General features: G+C 37.5%; 1 protein-coding gene across 7 annotated transcripts in view; it reads left to right on the top strand.

Moving 5' to 3' along the window:
• Positions 1 to 19,494, top strand: part of Sugct (succinyl-CoA:glutarate-CoA transferase) — a 727,080-nt gene that overhangs the window by 602,303 nt on the left and 105,283 nt on the right. For 6 of the 7 annotated variants that reach the window (XM_042278244.2, XM_076572951.1, XM_006980141.4 and 3 more), the window contains one exon: positions 12,486 to 12,549. The exons of the other annotated variant lie outside the window; for it this stretch is intronic. In XM_042278244.2, the coding sequence (XP_042134178.1) occupies positions 12,486 to 12,549 (64 nt within the window). The remainder of the gene's footprint in view (positions 1 to 12,485; positions 12,550 to 19,494) is intronic. 7 annotated transcript variants of the gene reach the window in all.

Genomic DNA, 19,494 nt, shown 5'->3' with positions numbered 1-19,494 from the left:
ATTTTCACCAGGGATGTCTGAGTAATTCAATTTCTCCTTTCCAGAAATGAATGCCATTATTTACAATTTTAGCTCTCTTTTGGGATTTGTCATTGTAGAGATATCACATTCTTGGTTTAATCCTTGCTTCCTAATAGTTAATGACATTGGTTATATTTCCTCATGTGCTTCCTTTCACGTCTCTTGTAACTTCTGGTAAAATGCTTATTTATCATTTAGGAATATTCTCTACTTAGACTGTGATTATTTTTTTTACTGTAATGAGTTCTTTACATGTATTTACACATACACACACACACACACACAAACACACACACACACACACACACACCATTTTACTTATTAGTCTTTTGTCATAAATGTTATTTTTAAATATTTCCTGACACTAGAACTTTTCTTTCATCCCTGTACATGTTCTCTAGCAGAGTAATCTCAAAGACTTTATCTGTTTCTTTCCCTAACATTTTATAAGGTTTAGGCCTTGTGGACTTTCTCTCTTCCATGTTAGCATGTTCACTGTTGCTAATACTGTTCAGGCAGTCATGTTGGTAAGATTTTACGGTGTAGCTTCTGATATTCTAGGAGACTATTTCACATTAAGGTCTCTGTTCAACCTTCTTAGGTGTAGGAGTTGTATTGTAGATGTATCTGTTGAAACTGGACTCTACAACTCTGTATTTTGGTTGACTGTAGTTTTCATTAATAGTCTCTGTTGATACACACACACACACACACATATACACACACACAGACACACACACACACACAGACACATAAGTAACAACAACTAATAAAAAATGAGGCAATTAATTTGAAAGAGCAAGGAGGGTTATTTGGAAGAATTGGGGGGTAAGAAATGGAAAGGAAAATGATGTAATTATATTATAATATCAAATAAAAATAATATAAATTTATAGTATTTTTATTAATTTTAAGTCCCTGATCCATTGAGATAGAGGATGTAGATTCCTACACAGTGAATTATGTGCTTGCCAGAAACCATATGTTACCAAATAATGGTTTATGCCAGGTGTGGGATACCTCCCCTTGAATTGTTGGCCATAAGTTTCCTGGAGATGTTCAAAATCACTGTTACTCTAAGCGTCCCACCAGAATTGAGGATAAGATCCTATAGCTAAAGACACCACACACATTGGTCACATGACATGGAGAAATCAAGCTGGCACTCACCAAGGAGCTTTCTCCCTGATGTATAGCTTTTGTAGTACTTAAAGGTGCTATGAAGGCTGTTTGGGGATGGGGTCTTTGGGCAAGTCAGCAACAGTATTACCCAACTTTGAACCCTGTAACTCTAATAACGACTTGCATGGTAAAATGTCCCGTGGGTGCAATAGAGGCAGGAATGTTATGGGGGTAACTATCTGCCTTCTAATTGGATTTATGGCCCACTCCACAGAAGAAAATATATGCCTTTACTGTACATCTGGATGTGAACCCATAGTTGAGGAGCTCAGAGGTCCCAGAGGGGGAATGTACAACTGTTAGTCTGCAAAACTGACATAGTACTAAACTGCCCTCTAAATTTATATCTCTATATTTAAAGATTAGTACAGCTCTCAGACTTTATCAGAAAAAGATCTTTGTGCAATGGACAATGGTTAACATAGAAACACACACCTGGTGAAAGATCAGAAAGTTAAGTGTCAGTGGAGTGCTTTGCCATAAATGGCATGACTCTCTAACATCTCTCCCTAAGACTCAGGGGACCATCACAGGACAGAGGGTTGTAATGAGTTTTTCTCTGTATACCCAGTTCCCAAATAATGACACTGAGACTTCTTATTAATTTTGAAAGCTCAGCCTTAGATTAGACTTGTTCCACTAGATCTTATAACTTAAATTAACTCATTTATATTAATCGACATTTTGTCTCATGGCTTTTTACCTTTCTTTTATTCTGTATGTCTGACTCCCTCCATGTCTCCTTGGTGGCTCCCTATGACCCTTGATTATCTCCTCCCACTTCCTCTCTCTGTCCCCAGAAGTCCTGCCTATATCTCCTGCCTTGCTATTGGCCATTCAGACTTTTATTACCCTCATTACATTTTCACAGTGTAAAGAAATATTCCCAAACAGAGAGTGGCAAGATTGTAACAGCCAGAGATCCAGGAGTACTTGAAAGAAACAGTATCTTCTGGACATGACAGGGCTGTTGCACTCATGAATTTGCAGCATCTCTGGTTGCTTCCTGTTGCATAACAGTTTCCTCCAAGATTAAGACCTTACACCTTGGAAGAAAGCTTGTTAAGACATGGGATAGTATAAGGGAGGTAAATCAACAAAATGTTCTCAGTCAGTGTTAAAGGGAGAGAAAACTACAGAATGTTCTTAGTCAGATGCTTGCTAAAACAATACTTATAGGGAGGTGAAAACAAAAGAATGTTTTGAAGATAGGTGAAACATTCCATCCTGCATGGAAGCTCCTTAAACTGTGGAAATAAACAACTCAATGGCTTCAGGAAGTCCTTGAAACTGACAAGATTCACTAGACTCCTTCTTTTCCAAACATATAGAAACAGTAACAGCTCCTGGGAGATGATCTCAGAGCACTTGACTGCCTGGAAGCAGCAGAGACCAGCTGGACTGCATAAAAAGAACAGAAACCATTTGAGCTATTGTGAAGGACATTTTCTAAAGTGTTGAGCTGCCTACTGGTTGTGTGGTGTGTTCCTGCTTTCCAGTTTTTGTGAACTGTTGTCCATACTGGGGTGGGCTTTGGTGATGCAACTGTTTTTGAGTCATTTCTGTTCCAATACATAACCTCTCATCCACATTCTTATAAATAACCCCAATGAAACCATTAGTTCATCAAGTTTCATTTTGGTGGTATCTGTATATTTGTTGTTGGTTCCCTTCTGGGGTCAGTAGACATTTATTTATGTCTTCCAGAAATAATGTCACACAAGATCTACACAAGACTTTCACAATGTTAAACCATCTAATTTTCTACTATGGAAAGGGATTTATGAGCCCTACTTCTAAACTGAGGTGCTATGCGAAATTGATGTCTTCTGGAGAAGACACGGCCAATTTTCTTTAAGGGTGTGACTCCTGGTAGGTTGATCATAATCTGGTGGATGGCCTCACACTCTGGAGTATATGGACAGAACTAATAGGAGTTGATGAATTATAAAGTAATGATAATGGGACAAAAAATTGTAGGGGTAGGAGGTGGGAGTCGATCTAGAAAGAGTTGGGATCAATGTGATATGAATGCATTTTTAAGGGAGAAAAAGTTTTAGGCTGAGATATTTTGTTTCCGTTTTATTTGCTTGTTGTTTTTGTTTTGCTTGTTTGTTTGTTTTGCTAATAGTTCGGTTCCACTATTGAAAAAGCTGTCTTTTCTATGATTTGTTTGTTCCTTTGGCAAAAGTGATTTAGATATGCCTACTCTGTTCCATTCATTTCCATATTTGATCTTTTGTTAATACCATTTTCTCTTAGCTCCCCAGTGTAGAACTCAACCTATCTGATATGTTAATATCACATAGGTTGAGTTTTATTTTATTATTATTTTCAAAACTGTTAAACCTGGTTTGAGTCTAGAATTTTTCATGTAAATTTCTAAACAAGATCAAATTTTAACTACAAAAATGTGTCTTCACAAAACCACACCAAACCTCTGTATTTTGTGATACCTGATATCTATGCTATGTTGAGTATCCTTGCCAATAGTATTGTGTTTTTCTCTATGTGTTGAAGTCTTCTTTGATTTATTCCATCAGAACCTTTTAGATTCCAGCCTACAGACTGTGTTTTGCTATGGTTAAATCTCATTATTTAATTTCTGTGTAATGATAATTAGCTTTAGTACTTTTGTTCATGATCTTTTCTATCTTTCTTTCATTTGTTCATTCTTTTAGTCTTTTTCCTTTTCTGTAATTTGGTTTGTGTTTGCTAGTTTGTTGAGGGTCTTATTATTATTTGTAAAAGGCAGGACTTTCTCTGTCTCTGCCTCAGGCTTTTCATGCTGGAATCATAGGACAAACCACTGCGATCCTCAAGAAAATATACTGTTTATCAAGTGAAAGCTACTTCCTTTCATCACTAACTTTCTGTCAGCTGTTACTGAGTTGATCAATTTCTAAGGAAATTTAGGAAAATATCTTTGTCATTTAAACACAGGGAAGAATTTTAAAATGTATAACAAAAACTGTAGAACATACAACAAAGGTCAGTAAATCAAGACTGTTGAAATAAAGAATTTTGTTTACCCACATCTGTCATAAAATGAGTGAGTAATAAAGCCATGTTTTCATGTTACAATAAAGGACTCATATCCAGAATATGTGAACTTTGAAAATTTAATACTAAAAATCAACTAGGGTACTGAGAAAGTGCATAAATGAATTTGATTAGTATTTAGTTATAAAGAAGACTTAAATGATTATTAAACTGAGAAAGTAAGTTCATTGTTTTAGGAAATGCAAGTTAAACTGGTCAAATCTAGACACTCAAATACCTGGTTTTACCAAGGAATGTAAAACAATTGAAAACAATCCATTTACAAACTACTTAGAAAACAGTTATTACCTAGTAAATTGAATAAACATAAATCTTATCTGTTAACAATTCAAGCTTTAGGTGTATGTCCTAGAGAAATAGTTTCATAAAAAAGTAGGGTAATATTTGCATTTTTAGTCACAGTAAAATAATTGCAGAACAACAACAAAAAAAGAGTAGCTTACTAAATTACGGTGTACTTACAGTATCATGGAAATCTTGCCATTGAGTACACCACTGAAAAAAACACATCTCTTTTCAGCAATTAACTTCATATACATCCTTAGTTGACTAGGGGTCCATGAGCTTCACTACTCCTTCATTACTGGATGCTGACAGGCCAAGTCTTGGATAGATCTGTCTATAAGCAACCCTAAAGAAACTTACTGGGATATCAAAAAATAGAAAATGATAAAACAAGCATGAAAAGAGAAATGGTCCCAGTTGAGAAAAGAAAAATGATCAGCAGAATTGGGAGGAAGAAAACAAATTGTAACAAAATGACTATGGTAAAAATCCATTGAATATAATAACTATGTATAAGAATGAAACTCAGTATATATAATATAAACCAATAAAAACTACAAAGGCCTGGTATATTTATATCCTTTACCATACAATACCATACTTTACATTGATGACCATGATTAGCCTATAGCCTTATGCTTTGAAGTAGTTGCATCATGGAAGTAATGTCCAGAGATAAAGCAAGTCAGAGAATTCATATGCATGATTTTACCGAGATAAATGCTGTAAGATAATTAAATACTTAATTGTTGTCAGTATGCACATATGTGGTATAAGTATAAAAATAAGAAAAATGAGTAACAAAATTCAGTCCAGTGATAACTTGGGATTTGATCATTATTTGAGCATACTTGGGTCATTAAGCCTGTTGAAAATATTACATTTCTGTGCTAGTGTTGAGTGCATGTGTGCTCATTATTAGTAGCTCTTAAACTATGTGTATATACTATAATGCCTCTTTGCACTACTTAAAGTATGATCTTTAACAATCTATATATGTGAATGTTCTACCTACATGTAAGAGCGTGCACCACATCTGTGTCTTGTGTTTGTGGAGGCCAGAGGCATCGGAGTCTCTGGAGCTAGGATTGCAGGCAGTTGTGAACTGCTGTGTAGAGTCTGGGAATCGAACCAGTGTCTACTGTAGAAGCATGAACTCATAACCGATGAGCCACCTCTCCAGCCTAAGAATTATGAGGTTCTGGAATTGAAATGTTAGAGGCTTATGTACATTAACTTGAAGATACAGTTTAGTTATAGAAATTGAGCCGAAGGGGAGGTTGAATGTTATCAAAGCCTTCTTTGTGAAACTCGGTGAACTAATAAAAATTTAAAAGTAGTAGGGAAACTGAAAAAAGAAAAGAAAGAACAAAAAAAGAAATAAAGAAAGAAAAGTTGAGTCGAAGGAGTAAGAAAGCTCCAAACGCCAGCCTTCAAATCTGATCTCCGTGATCTAGGGAAAGATGAGGGCTTACCTTGCTAATGAATTCACGTTATTTCTGTATTTTTTGTGGGAAGTTTTTATAAACTGTTGAACTAATTTGTTGACTGTATCTATTGTGAGTTTTGCCTTTGCTTATAGAACTTCTCAAATACTATTTCAAAATTATTCTCCTGTTACACTAAGAATTATTAAATTGCTAAAGTTGATACTGTATGTTGAAATTCAGAATGCTCCAAAAATGAAATTTCTGAGTGCTTTGATACCACAAACGGAAAATTCCATCTGATATTATGGGTTGGATCATAATATAGGCCCACTAGGAAAACATGCCATAAAATTAGCTTCAGACTAGAATATTAAGTATATATGAAGCATGATTTATATGATCCACTTGAATGGGTACCCTTTCTAAGATATCTTATTATGTATATGCAACTATTCCAGCATCAGAAACATGCTTAAATTTGAAGAACTTCTGGTCATAAACATTTCATATAATAAGTGTTTGAGTTGAATAATAAATGAGATTAATTTACTGCTTTTGTTTACTGAGATACTATTGCATATTTTCTAATTGTTTTTCTGATTTTACCTAATAAAAGAGATTGCTGATTGTGTTCTTTGGGTTTGGTTGGCATATTTTACATTACAAATGGGGTGTCCCTTGTTGTTGATTTGTAGGTCACTCTTATGTTTTCCAGTCAGCTATGACCATATCCCTTCAACGGCTTCTCACCGTGGTCCCTGGAATGTCTTCCCATGTTTGCACTATAGCCCTTGAGGTCAGCCAGAAGTCATTGCAAAGCAACTCTGGAAATATGGGGACCCTAAAAGTCCACATATTGTAGAAGATCTTTGTGTCTAGATAAATTAAAGTTTGGGGAAATAATTAAACAACAGCCCTACCAAATAATAAAAGAAAATAAAACAAGCAAGCAAACAAAAAAAAAAAAAACCCTCCTGATATTTATCCAGTTAATCCGATTTAATTTAAAAAAATATTTGTTGAATATCTATGAAATATATAACAGATGACCAAACAGATATTTTCACATACTAGGAGCAGACCAGTCAGTACATTTAACTGGAATTCCCCGTGCAAGATTGTAAGCTTCTGGAAGGTGCTTTTCTATGGTCTTAGCACTTTATATTTTCCTTAGCACTTTATGTCTGGCACATTAGTATTTTTATTCTGGTATAGTGGCACATGTCTTTAAACCAGCACTTTGGAGGCAGACAGGTGGATCTTTGTTAGTTTGAGGCCAGCCTGGTGTACACAGTGAGTTCCATAACAGCCGGAGCTACATAATGATACTCTGTCTCAAAAACAAAGCAAAAACTACATTAGTACTTGTACTCGTTATCAATTAATACCCATTCCTGATGATGCATTTAATATGTGTGTTGCACAGACAAATGTATGTGCCCAAATCCACACAGTGTATTCTTATTGGAGCCAGAGGTTGAACCCTGTGTGCTGACTGTGGTAGAAATAGTTGCCATTTTCTATGAACTCACCTGGTAATAGGGCCATGACTATCACCTCATGAGATCCCTACAGATGCCACAGAGAAATTACTATTCTTTTATACTAGTGAGGATTCTGAGCCTGAGAATTCTGCAGTGCTCCACCCCAGATCACTGGCTGGATCTGTGCCCCTCACATTCTGAGCTAGTCTGGGTGCAATTCCTTCCCTATGCACAGCTTTCAAGATGTTGTGCCAGAGTATTCTTGGCTTCCTCTGAGGGAGCCATTTAATTTATTAATTATGTGTGCCTCCTGGTGCCATGAAATCTCTTTAGCTTCATTGCTTCTCTCAACTGACTCATTTTACAGAATTGACCACATTGGATAGTTATTTTAATGACAAATCAAATTATGCTTCTCCATTTTTTTTCTTTGACTAACTGTCCAACTACCAGGAGCCTCCTATGTGACTAGGGTTAGACATACTTAACTATAGTCCAAGGTCAGCCACCTGTCACTTGTAAAATCTTGGGCCAGTGCTCAACTTCTTTAAGCCTTCCTTATCTTATCATTGGACAGAAGATACTACTTCTGGTCTGGTCTTATCAGAAGATTTAATGAAATATGTTTGCTTCTTAATGTAATGAGTGAGCTTTAATGAGTTTTGCTACAGGTGATAATATTGTACTTATTATTAGTTGTTATTAGCTTTAATATTTAATTTCAGTGTTACCTTTGTTGAATGAATGGCCTTCACTGACCTCTTTGACCTGAGTCACTTTGTTCTAAAAAAGAATTAAATATTTGGTTCTCGGATGTTGCTCCTTCCTTGTGGAGCATCTGTTTGGTTCTAGATTGGCTTAAGTCTCTTTTTCTCTATCCCTTCTCTTATAATTATAGACAATTTTGGTGCAAATTAGTTCATCATTACTGCCTGCCCCTTCTTTGTGCCTAACATAAGAGTTGTGTGGAGCTGGTTGAATTAAATGAATTTGTCAAATGAGGATTCACAGTAAATTGGATAGATTCATCTTCTTCTGGGCATCCTCACTAATATCATTGCTGGTATTACCTCAGTTTTGATACATGTAAAGAAAATGTAGCCTGAAGCTGGTTTTCTTGCTTTCCATAAAAGTTTTGCACTGGATAGAGGGTATCAGTGTGTGTGTGTGTGTGTGTGTGTGTGTGTGTGTGTGTGTGTGTGAATGGAGATTTAACCTAGAGTCTTGCATGTAGCACATTATCACTTAACTGTATTCCAAGCCCCCTCCCTCCCTTTTCAATTTTTAGACAGGGTCTTGCTAAATTGTCCAGGCTGACCTTGAACTCAGGCTATAGCACAGACAGGATTTAAATTTGGAATTCTCCTGCCTCAGTAACCCAAGCAACTTGGATTACAAGCCTGTGGCCATAAAAACAAGGGTATCAGTTTTTAATTGTTATGATTTTTGTTTGTTTTGCTAGTGCTGCATTACAGACTTTTTCTTCTTCTTCCATAAAAAGACTTACTTTTCTTTAAACATGTATTTCTCACATCACTCTAAGGTATACATTTATCACCCCATCATTAATACATTATCATTTGACTATCATTAGGCTGTCACTCTATAAAACCCTTGAGAAAGAAAGAGAGTCCTTATTTTAAGTAGGCCTGATACTTTGCTAAAGAGGTTAGTGCACTATCAAAAATTCTATTCTTGGCAAGAATAGGCTTTTGAAACATCAAGAAGAAATGAAATTTAGAGGAGCTACCAAACAATGAAAGGTCTAGGAAGAATAAAGTAAGTAAAATATGGGAGAAAACAGTCGAATCCAAACACACTGCCAATGGACAAAACTCAGATAAGAGTTCCAGGGTAGATTTTGTCTTTATTTTGAAATAATTTCATATGCAATAAGATGGACCTGAATGGTCAGATTGAAGTTAAAGTCATGAAATCCACGTGAAGAAAAGTTTAGTTTAAAGTCCCTGACCTGGGGCTGGCAAGAAGACAGGTTAAAGGTGCACAGTTCTTTCACAGGACTCAAGCTGGTTCCCAACACCCCCATCAGGTTGTTTATTCCTGCTTGCTATTCCAGCCCCAAGAAATCTGATTCTATTTCCTCTGGCCTTCATGGGCACCAGCACTCGTGTGCACCTGTACCACAATTTACACATACGTTTTAAAAATCTCTATTAAAGTCCCTGAAGATTCTCGGTCCATTTTTAGTAGCCATAGAAAAGAACATTTTTATTTAAATGTTTGTATTAAAATTCTACACACTGAAGTCTTGGCTAGATGAGAAAAGGAAGGGGGGCAACTACTAACCCTTTGCAAAGAAATATTTGATAAGAGAATGCAGGGGGCATGCCTCAGTTTCTAGTGAAGCTTTGATGAGACAACACACAGAAGTGAGTAGGTGAGATTTATGTCAGGATACAGTCTTCTGGCTTCTGAAATATTTGAAAATGATACTGGGCAAAGGTCCACAAACAAGGCTGGAGAATGACCCAAGATTCCAGGTCACTGGGCACTTTTCCAGGGACAGTACTACCTCTGGGGTGATGAGACCCGAGCCATGAGAAAAGCCTATGGAATCTTCTCAACTCCACACCATACACTAAAAGGGGAGTGTCTACCAAGCAAGGGAATAGAGTCAGCCCTATCTACAGATGGGAGCTCAGTCCAGCCCATTTGCTTCATTGTACAAACATCATAGAAAATGACAATGAGAAATGGCAGTTAGCTCCCTGTGCCAAACATCAAACAAATTTGTGTTTTTGCTTAAAGCTAAGTATTGATCAGGTAAAAGTCTCAAGCAGGAGATATCACATGCAGACAGCAATCAAGTTAGAAGTGAAGGAAGTGTGACCCCTAACGCTGCTTCTGCAAGAAATTTCAATCAACCGCCACTAGCTTTTGCTTCACAAAACTTTGACATATGTCCCTTGACCTTTACCAACTACCCTTTCACGTTTGACACTTAACATTTGCTACATGATTCAAATTCAGCGTTAATTAATTTCAACGCTATCAGTTCAGTTATATTTAGCTAAGAACACTCACTTTTGTCTTTTGTGAGTAGCACTGCAGTGCTATTACAAAGAGGTAGTCAGGAGGGCAACAGAGATACGAGAAGAGAAGAATGATTCAGTGTGCGGATAATTGTTTCAAGTGAAATTTAGCTTGGTATTTTTGTGCCTGTCCTCAGCAGAACTGAGATTTAGCACCTCCGGCTGGCATTTAGCCCCCACCCCCACAGAGAAGGAGGCTGTGCTGGGTGGATGCTGAGAATGAGCCACACCAGAATTAAATTATAGCACAGCTCTAACACTGGCAAGGGTTTTCTCTGGCCAGCGCTTGTGTACAAACCTGATGATGCCAAAAGAAAAGCAAGGCATCGCTGTCAAGGCTCTCCATATGGCGTGCTGCTGCCCTGAGTGTGGGGGGGTTGAATGCTTGCTTGCTAGAGAGTTTCTTTCCTAAACAGTGGCCATCCCTCGCATGACCCGAGTGGATACCAGAATACTTAAGCACAGCCAATCTTAACAGGTTCCCCATGAAGTTTTCTTGTTGATGACGTCGATCATCATATGACCAAAAAGCTTATTGGAAATAGATACCCCTTATCTCATTTTCCTGAGTTTTTTTTTTTTTTTCAAGGAAGAATATGTTTTTTTCGGCTCCTCTATTCTGTGCACCTTTACCCTGAAAATGCATTGTTGGTAACAATGTGGTTCACTCAATCTGAACCTCGAAGGGCTGAAGAGCCATTATCGTTGTTGTTCTGGTATGAACTCAAAGTCCTTAAGTGGACTGTGCCACTGGAATGCTTCTGTCATGTACAGGATGGAAAGAGAGGCCTACTCTCTGGGGACAGCGAAGAAGAAACAGTTTACATTTAACTTGCCGAAGATCTAACAATCCATGTTGGCTTGCTTGAGATAGTATACTCGGGTATCCCCAAGTTGTTTAAAATAAAACTTTGTAGGATTTTGCTTCTGTATCAAAAAATTTTCATCAATAGTAATTCAATTTTCATGTTACAGAGTCTGGCCCCAAGCCATCATGGCATCCTCTATTAAGAGGGAAAGCAATTTGAGTATATCAAACAGATTTTAGATTCTTGAACAACAACAACATTTTAGCCTCCTTCTCCAGGTTCCCTAGTTAAATAACAAAGCACGCAGGGATGTGTGCCTGGTGAGATAATGAGTAGTAACTGACCTTAGGTCTTATCCTAAGCTATATTTACTTTTGTTCTTAAGGGAACACTGAAAAGCTGATCTCAGTCACAGCACAGAAGAACCTACTCAGCCCTCTAGCATGAGGTTTTTTGGCTCTTTCTGTGTTCCCTCATCAGAGTCTTATTCTTGAAAACTTGTAAAGTCTTATAGCCCTTGAAAATATCACTGGGTTAACCTTTCTGCTCAAGTCCCTAACCTAGGCCTCCCTCTTGGCTCTCTAAATTGGCCCTGCTTACATGCTTGTCTTTCATTCTTACATCCTTCACCTCCAGCAGGGACTTGCCCCTTGGACACACTGACTCACCTTTCACATTGGAATGATCTCTTAAATTTCATTGAATAGATTGACAGGAGTGTATGTGTATCCTCCATTGGCTCCTCTGGTCCAGATCCTAGCTTCCCTACCCCTCTTCCCTGCTGCAATTGTGTTTGGTCAGGTTCTGCCAGTATTTAATGCAAAAAATAAGGTGAGCTTTGACATTAGAGTAGCAGACTTAGATGAAAGTAGGGAGATGGTCAACTATATTTAAAATAAATTAATGTTTTTAAATATGGGGAGATTTTGTACAAATGCATTTTTCCAGTTTGAGTCTCTTGGCCATTTTTGGCTTCAATTGGAGTATATGACAATTACTTCAAATATTTATTTTCAAATGGAAGTTAAAAAAAAATCTCTGTTTTGTAATATCTTCTTCAACGTTGACTAAGTGGTTGACTAAGTAATGTTGACTGTCCACATACCTTGAGATTAAAGAGAGTTTCTATGAGCTATTTGTCTGGTTTTCTATTTTCAGGTATTGCACAATGGCCTCATTATGGAGATGAATCATCCCACTGTGGGGAAGATTTCAGTACCAGGTTTGAAATTTTTTGTTATTTTTCTTAACACCTTCATTCATCAATTGTACTTTTGCTCCCTATGGTAAGAACCTGAAAATTCTCTAAAGAACTTACTGAAAAGCAATTCAAATGTATTATTTTGTATAAAAGGGGAGTGCTATGACTTTTCCTACTCATAAGAATGTATGCCGAGCCTATAAGCTATATGTCTTTTCTCTAATGAGTGTTGAAACATTTCAGTGACAAAATGTTCATGTTTACTCATTCCACTTTATGCAGTTATGTGCATATAAAATTACATTATGCAATTATCAATAGATAAAAATAGTATATATGGTATAGTCAAGAAATGTTGTGTAGTTAATGTGAAGATAGAGAAGAAAAACAGGAATGTTGGAGTGGTCATCTCTGAAGACTATAATCTAATGTATAGATCTTGACTTTCTAAATCAAAATTTTAAATGTTTTCATTAATAAATTTAGATTTTTAAATGTTGACTCACATCAGATAGAATCACCAAAGTCTGCTGCTTAAGCAAAAATGCCACCATTTTCATTTCCAGAGGGAGCCATCTTTGCAGTGGCCAGGAGTATCATGCCACTTTCAGAAAATCCTCTATCTCTAAGTTTCAAGAAAAAACTAATTTCCTGAAGCTGCTCAGATAATGACCACTGACAAGTAAAAGCTTGTAACAGAAGGAAAAATGACACATAGGAACAAATTGAGAGAATGTATAAGCATATAAGGAAGGTTTTGTGTAGATTAGGAAGATAGCTGAGGGAGTCACACATGCATACTGTCTGTAAATATTACATAATATTTAGAAATATGGTGAAGAAAATGTTGATGAAGTCTAAGGAGGTCATTCATTTATTCATCCATCCGTGTAATGAGCATATGGTGTATGCCAGGTATTGCTTTGGATTCTATTAATACAAAAATAAACGAGACAACTTGGACCCCACACACAAACTTCACACTTATCAGTGTGTCAAATAATATGCATTTTGAGTGGGTGCTTCTGGAACTGCAAAAAAAAGAAAACAAAATGTGCTTTCATAGAGACTGACAAGGTCCTATGGGTCTCTGGTAGTTTGGAGGGTTGGGGAACACTTGTTTGGTAGGCTGTTTTATAAACTAAGATTGAAGAAAAACGAGAGGTTGGCTTTTGAAGACTAGAAGAGCAGATATGAACCTGACACAGGAAAGAGCTGAGTGTGCTTTAAAGATCAGGAAGGGCCATGGGGCTAAAAAGGACACTGAGGGCACAGGCAAAGGCTTGAGCCCCCACCAAACCGGACTTACCCTAATCATTAGTAAGAGAGCAAAGTGACACAATTTATGACTTAGAGTGTCCAGTCAAGACATTGTTCCAAGGGCTGAATATAATAGTCTCTGAAATGTGGTCAGGATGAAAATGGCAATTGTAGTACTTATAGTCTGAGAAGATCTTAAAAATATTTTGTTCAGTTTCTAATTTTTTTTTAACAGTGAAACTGATTTTTCACAAGAAGTCTCTACATTGTAAACAGATCAAAGGAAAATGTTACTGGTTGCTGGGTGAAGAGTCCAGTCAGTTAGCTTTCCTGCGTTGCCCCCTCCACATGCTAGGATTCTCAGTGCCTCCTCCGAACCAAGGGTGCTGTTACGTGAACTTTTTCTGAGGAGATATGTAGAAATGTCTTCTTGTCCAGAAAAGGTGCTGATGACAGAAACAAAGAAATGACCTGTTTAAGTATATTTTTGTGAATTAGTGAGCCAAATGGGGTTACTTACAGGAGCATGGTAATGGATTACTTACAGAAGCCTGACTACTTACAGGCAGTTACACCACTGAAGAAGAACACCTGTCCCCTCCAGCAACTGTTAACTACATACATACTTGGGAAAGGGGGCACTACATGAGCTCCTTCCCCCTAGCAATGTTTATAAATCCTTGGGGTGACTCCTGAGTCCTCCACTCTCCGTAACTAAAAACCAGTTGGCCCAGTTTTAAGTGGGTGTCAGGGGAATATTCACAGTTGCTGGTAGTTCTAAAGAAAACAGTCCCATCATGACCAGAGGACAGTTTCACAACAGACCCCAAAACAAAATTCTAAACTAATGATCAAAGTTGATTCCATATTTTACAGATGAGGTCACAGAGTCATTGGAATCTTCATAAATTAGAGGGATTTTTTTTTTCCATTTTAAAGTCAATAGAGCTGTTAGACTGACTGTGGAGAAAAATGGAAGGAACCCAGTAGAGAATATAGGAAAAACTCACTGGAGAGGACATCTTCTCCACTAATCAGGCGTGAATTAGCTGATTTTTTTTTTTCCGAGACAGGGTTTCTCTGTGTAGCTTTGCGCCTTTTCCTGGAACTCACTTGGTAGTCCAGGCTGGCCTCGAACTCACAGAGATCCGCCCGGCTCTGCCTTCCGAGGGCTGGGATTAAAGGCATGCGCCACCACCGCCTGGCTTGAATTTGCTGATTTTTTTTTGTGGAAAAAGAAAAAAGAATCAATCTCAAGAAAGTGATTTTGGATTTTGTTTGTTTGTTTTTATTTTTTTTAAATATATAAAAGGAAAGAGTTTCCCCATTGCTCAGTTTAATCTGTGAGTGTATTGGATAGCTATGGTCACAATAGTGACACATAACAAAGAAACATAAAATCTTAGTCTCATTCTGTGATTCTTTATTGCACGTGTGTGTGTGTGATCAGCTGGGAGATACTGCCACAGGCTGGATTCAGAGGGGTAGCTTTATTTCTGATTACACATATGGCTGGCTTGATTTCTCACTGTATGTTGGCCTCAGTTCTGCTCTGTGTGTCTCTCATGTCCCCATGACAAATGACTGAAGAGTAAGAAGGCAAACAGAAACTGTAGTGCCACTTAAGGTATTGACAAAGAACCAGCAAACCTGACTATTTGCCATTAACTAAAGCCATTTTAAGCTGTTTCCATGGGGCAGGAAACACATGTGTCTTTAAGAAGACTTTAGTTATGTGGTGGAGAGTGTGAGCTTAAGGATGAGCAAATAATTGGGAGCAAAAAGTCAATTGAAAATGATGTTCTCAGCTCTCCTGCAGTACTTTCTTTCTTTTTTACTTCCCTGTAGATGATTTCTTCTTCATTTCTATACAGTTCATGGATCCTTTTGGTACATCTATCTTACTGATAAGATTTCTTTCTATGGTTTTATCAATATGAGAATTATCCAAATCAGGTTCATGAAGTTTTGGTTATCTAATAGAGACATGTTTTTAATTTTTTAAATGTAGTTCTATAGTTTTGTATCTAAGCATATTCATATTTATAGTAAAATTCTTATTAAATATTAAAAAGTCCCACCTATATTTCCTTTGTTATTAATGAACTATGATATGTGTTGAATTTTCATATGTTGCATATTTAGTGTCTTATTATGTATAACTTTCAAATTAAAAAAGAATATGTTTGGGTTTTAGAGACAGAGTCTCACTATGTAGTTTTAGCTGATCTGGAACTCACTATGTAGCCCAGGCCGGCCTACAACTAACTATTAAGACAAAGCTGGCCTTATCTGCAGCATTTATCCTGCTTCTCCTTCAAAGGTGCTGAGATTTTAGTGTGGGTCACCACATCTGGTCTACGAGTAGTGGTTTTTCAGCAGCATTTCTAGTGCCTTATTTTTAGACATCAAATCTGCACATGGCATTCCCTTAGCTAAGAGCTCCTACATAGGAACCAACAGACTACAACTCCAGGTATTGCTTAACCAATGTTAAATTCTTAACTTTTACACACAGATTGACTAAAATCTGCATTCTGTACATCATTCAAGGGTGATAGGAGGGGTCAGCCCCTCATAGAGCTTATTGTTTGTGGGAAAGATAGGCAGGGACAATAAACATGGACAAGAAGGATGAGTGTTTCTATGGAAAACCAGAGGCTGCCTCAGATGTTCTCAGTCCCTGGACCAGAGAGACCCTGTGTAGAATACAGGCTGAAGAAAGTTTCTTTGCATGGTATGATGTAAATAGATATTTAAACACTGTACCGCGGCACACAGGAGGATAGGAGAATATGGAGAATATGCTAAAATTGAGGAAATAGGAAGAAAAGGCTCATGGTTATTCTGAAGAGTGATCTAGATGCCAGATGAATGAGGTCTTAAATGGAACTAATGAGGTTAAAACCAAGTCAGAGATTCCAAAGCCATCTATGGCAGTATCTCTCAGCCTCTTCTGTCTGAAGTCTGGAAATGCCGGGTGGGAACTGGAGCTTGGAAAGAATCCTCAGCCCCAGCAGCAGAGCAGATGATCTCATGGATTGATTTTAGGAGTGATCTCTGTTTCCACCAAAGACTTCTGTTAAACTTACAATGTCCTGAGTTTTAAGCTGTGAAACTGATAAAAAATGTATACTTCTTAAATATAGAAAAGAAAGACATGGTCAAGTCCCAGCAGAAGTTCTACTATGAGATAAGTCTACCTAAACACCACCTGGCTGTTGCTGTACCGGACAGCATGCATAAGTTATCACAAAGTCTGTCAATTCTCATTGAACCGCTCATGGTGTCTTCTTGCAATGCCACTGGTCATTGGCCTATTAGCCAGGATGGATCCTGCTGTCCCTCCACATTCTGTGAAGGCGCCAAATGGCCTTGATTCTGTGCTCTGCACTTCAAAGTCTGTCACTGCAATAGACTTTGATGTGTGGTTCTAAAGTTTCTCACTATAACCGTTCAAATTTTCACTCATGAAAATACACTGTGGTCATTTGACTCCAGAAACTTCTGGGAAGTGTTGAGTGGTGACTGTGTCAGTGCTTTGAGGGGACGCAGTCCTCTAAGCACGTGAAAGGATTCTAAATTAAATTACCCTGCGTGCTTGTCTCTGATCTCTTTTTCTTCCAAAAAGAGCTCCAATGTATTTTAAATAAAACTTTCCCTACATTTTCCTCCACAGTATTTTAATACTCACACTTAGTACTTGTTAATTTTAACCAGAGGGTACTTGATGAAGGAGGAAGAGGCACCACTTTGAATTAAGTGTAGCTTGATCAGAATGACTGAAAATAATTAAATTTAATTTTTTAAAATTTAAATTACTCACTGGACTTTACATGAGGGATGTTCTAAACCCGGCTTTGACACAGAAGGTTTTGTGTTCATAAACTTAGGAGGGAAAATGACTGTCACATCAGCACCATCTTAACCAACCAATTAAAAGCTACTACGTAAAACAAAACTTTTAAAGATGTTCTGTGGCAAGTTTATTCCATGTGAATTTTTAAATAAGCAGGCTTTGTAAACCTTCTCAAAGTTCTGCTTATTTAGATCATTTGCAGATTGAGACATGAGTAGTCAATGCAGTGACCACTTATTCTCTTCCATTGATAGAGATCTTTGGTGCTGTGGACTCCTTCTCCGTGCCCTGTTCCTGTCATCTTTTTTTCTTCTCTTTAGATATGAAAATAGATGTTTCTGAAATCAAAGTATAGTTAAATTTATAGACTAGATGACAGCAATTGAGAAATCCCCAATCGTACCTGGCAAAAGAAAAACTAGGAGGAACCAGGGTTTCAATTATTACTCCTCCATGAAGTTCAGTATGTTGGTCTACACAAGGAACTCGCTGTGAATTTGATACTAGAATGAGTGGTGAGGTAAGCAGCTTCTTTCCAAGAGAAAGGTCTTTCATATGACATTTTCAAAGGCAAAGGAAAAGATAATAATTTAACTTTCTTGGGTGGACATTTGGACTTCCAGATTCTTTGGGGTATTTCTTCAACTCTACGTATGCCAGAGATAACCTGATCAAAAGCCTAAAGGTTGAACTCAACACAGAAGTCAAAACAAAACTGAAATAAGGACACAGGAATGCTGGAAGCCATAGGACTGAAAGTATTTGTTCTTGCCTTAGCAGGTGCATTAGACACATTTTGGTACTGACTCTTCCATTCTTGGCATATTAGCTAGATCTAATTGTCATTTACTACCCACAGAAGTCTCTCTCTGGATAAGACATATGTACTTTCTAGTGGGTCTTTGTCATAAATTAAATGAAATTTACCATTCAAATTTATTGGAGAAATAATAAAATACATAATAATCAAAGAGAAAACTTTAAGATTATCTTCCAGTTCCTACTTGCATGTTGAGGAGTTTAGTTAGATAATTAAGAAGTTACATTACGTTGGTGTGGTGGTATTGTGTTCCCCAAAATATTGTGTACCCTAATAAATTTATCTGGGGTCAGAGAACAGACAGCCACTAGATACAAGGCTAGAAAATGATTAAACACCTTTAATCCTAGCACTCCAGAGGTAGAAATCCCTCTGGATCTCTGTGAATTCAAGGCCACATTGGAAATGGCCAGGCATGGTGACACATGCCTTTAATCCCAGGGAGTGGTGGTAGAAAGCAGAAAGATATATAAGGCGTAGAGACCAGAAATTAGAAGCATTTGGCTGGTTAAGCATTTGGCTAGTTAAGCTTTCAGGCTTCTAGCAGCAGTTCAGCTGAGATTCATTCTGGATGAGGACTCAGAGGCTTTCAGTCTGAGAGAACAGGACCAGCTGAGGATCCAACAAGGTGAGGTAACTGTGGCTTATTCTGTCTCTCTGACCATCCAGCATTTCACCCCAATAACTGGCCCTAGGTTTGATTTTATTAATTAGACTCTTTAAGATTCATGCTACATCTTGGCATCTAGGTTAGTTCCCCAGCGGGCAAGCTGTTCGATTCCATCACTGTGTTTATTTCTTGGATGGGGAGAGTGCCGTTTTAGTGGCCATTAAATGAAGAGTGGCTCTACTTACTGCAGCCTTACCAAGAAGGGACACTGGTGCACAAAGAGATGACTATTGGCCCGAATTCCAAAGCAAAATTGTTTCCTCTCACATAAATCTTTAGCATGTTAAGACATATGGAAGTCTTAGCCAAAGAAAAGGTTATTGGGGAAAGACTGCTTTTCACTTGAAAGTATTGTAT

The sequence above is a fragment of the Peromyscus maniculatus genome, chromosome 5 (assembly GCF_049852395.1).
Source record: "Peromyscus maniculatus bairdii isolate BWxNUB_F1_BW_parent chromosome 5, HU_Pman_BW_mat_3.1, whole genome shotgun sequence".
Classification (NCBI taxonomy): Eukaryota; Metazoa; Chordata; class Mammalia; order Rodentia; family Cricetidae; genus Peromyscus; species Peromyscus maniculatus.
This window is presented reverse-complemented; position numbering and strand designations above follow the sequence as displayed.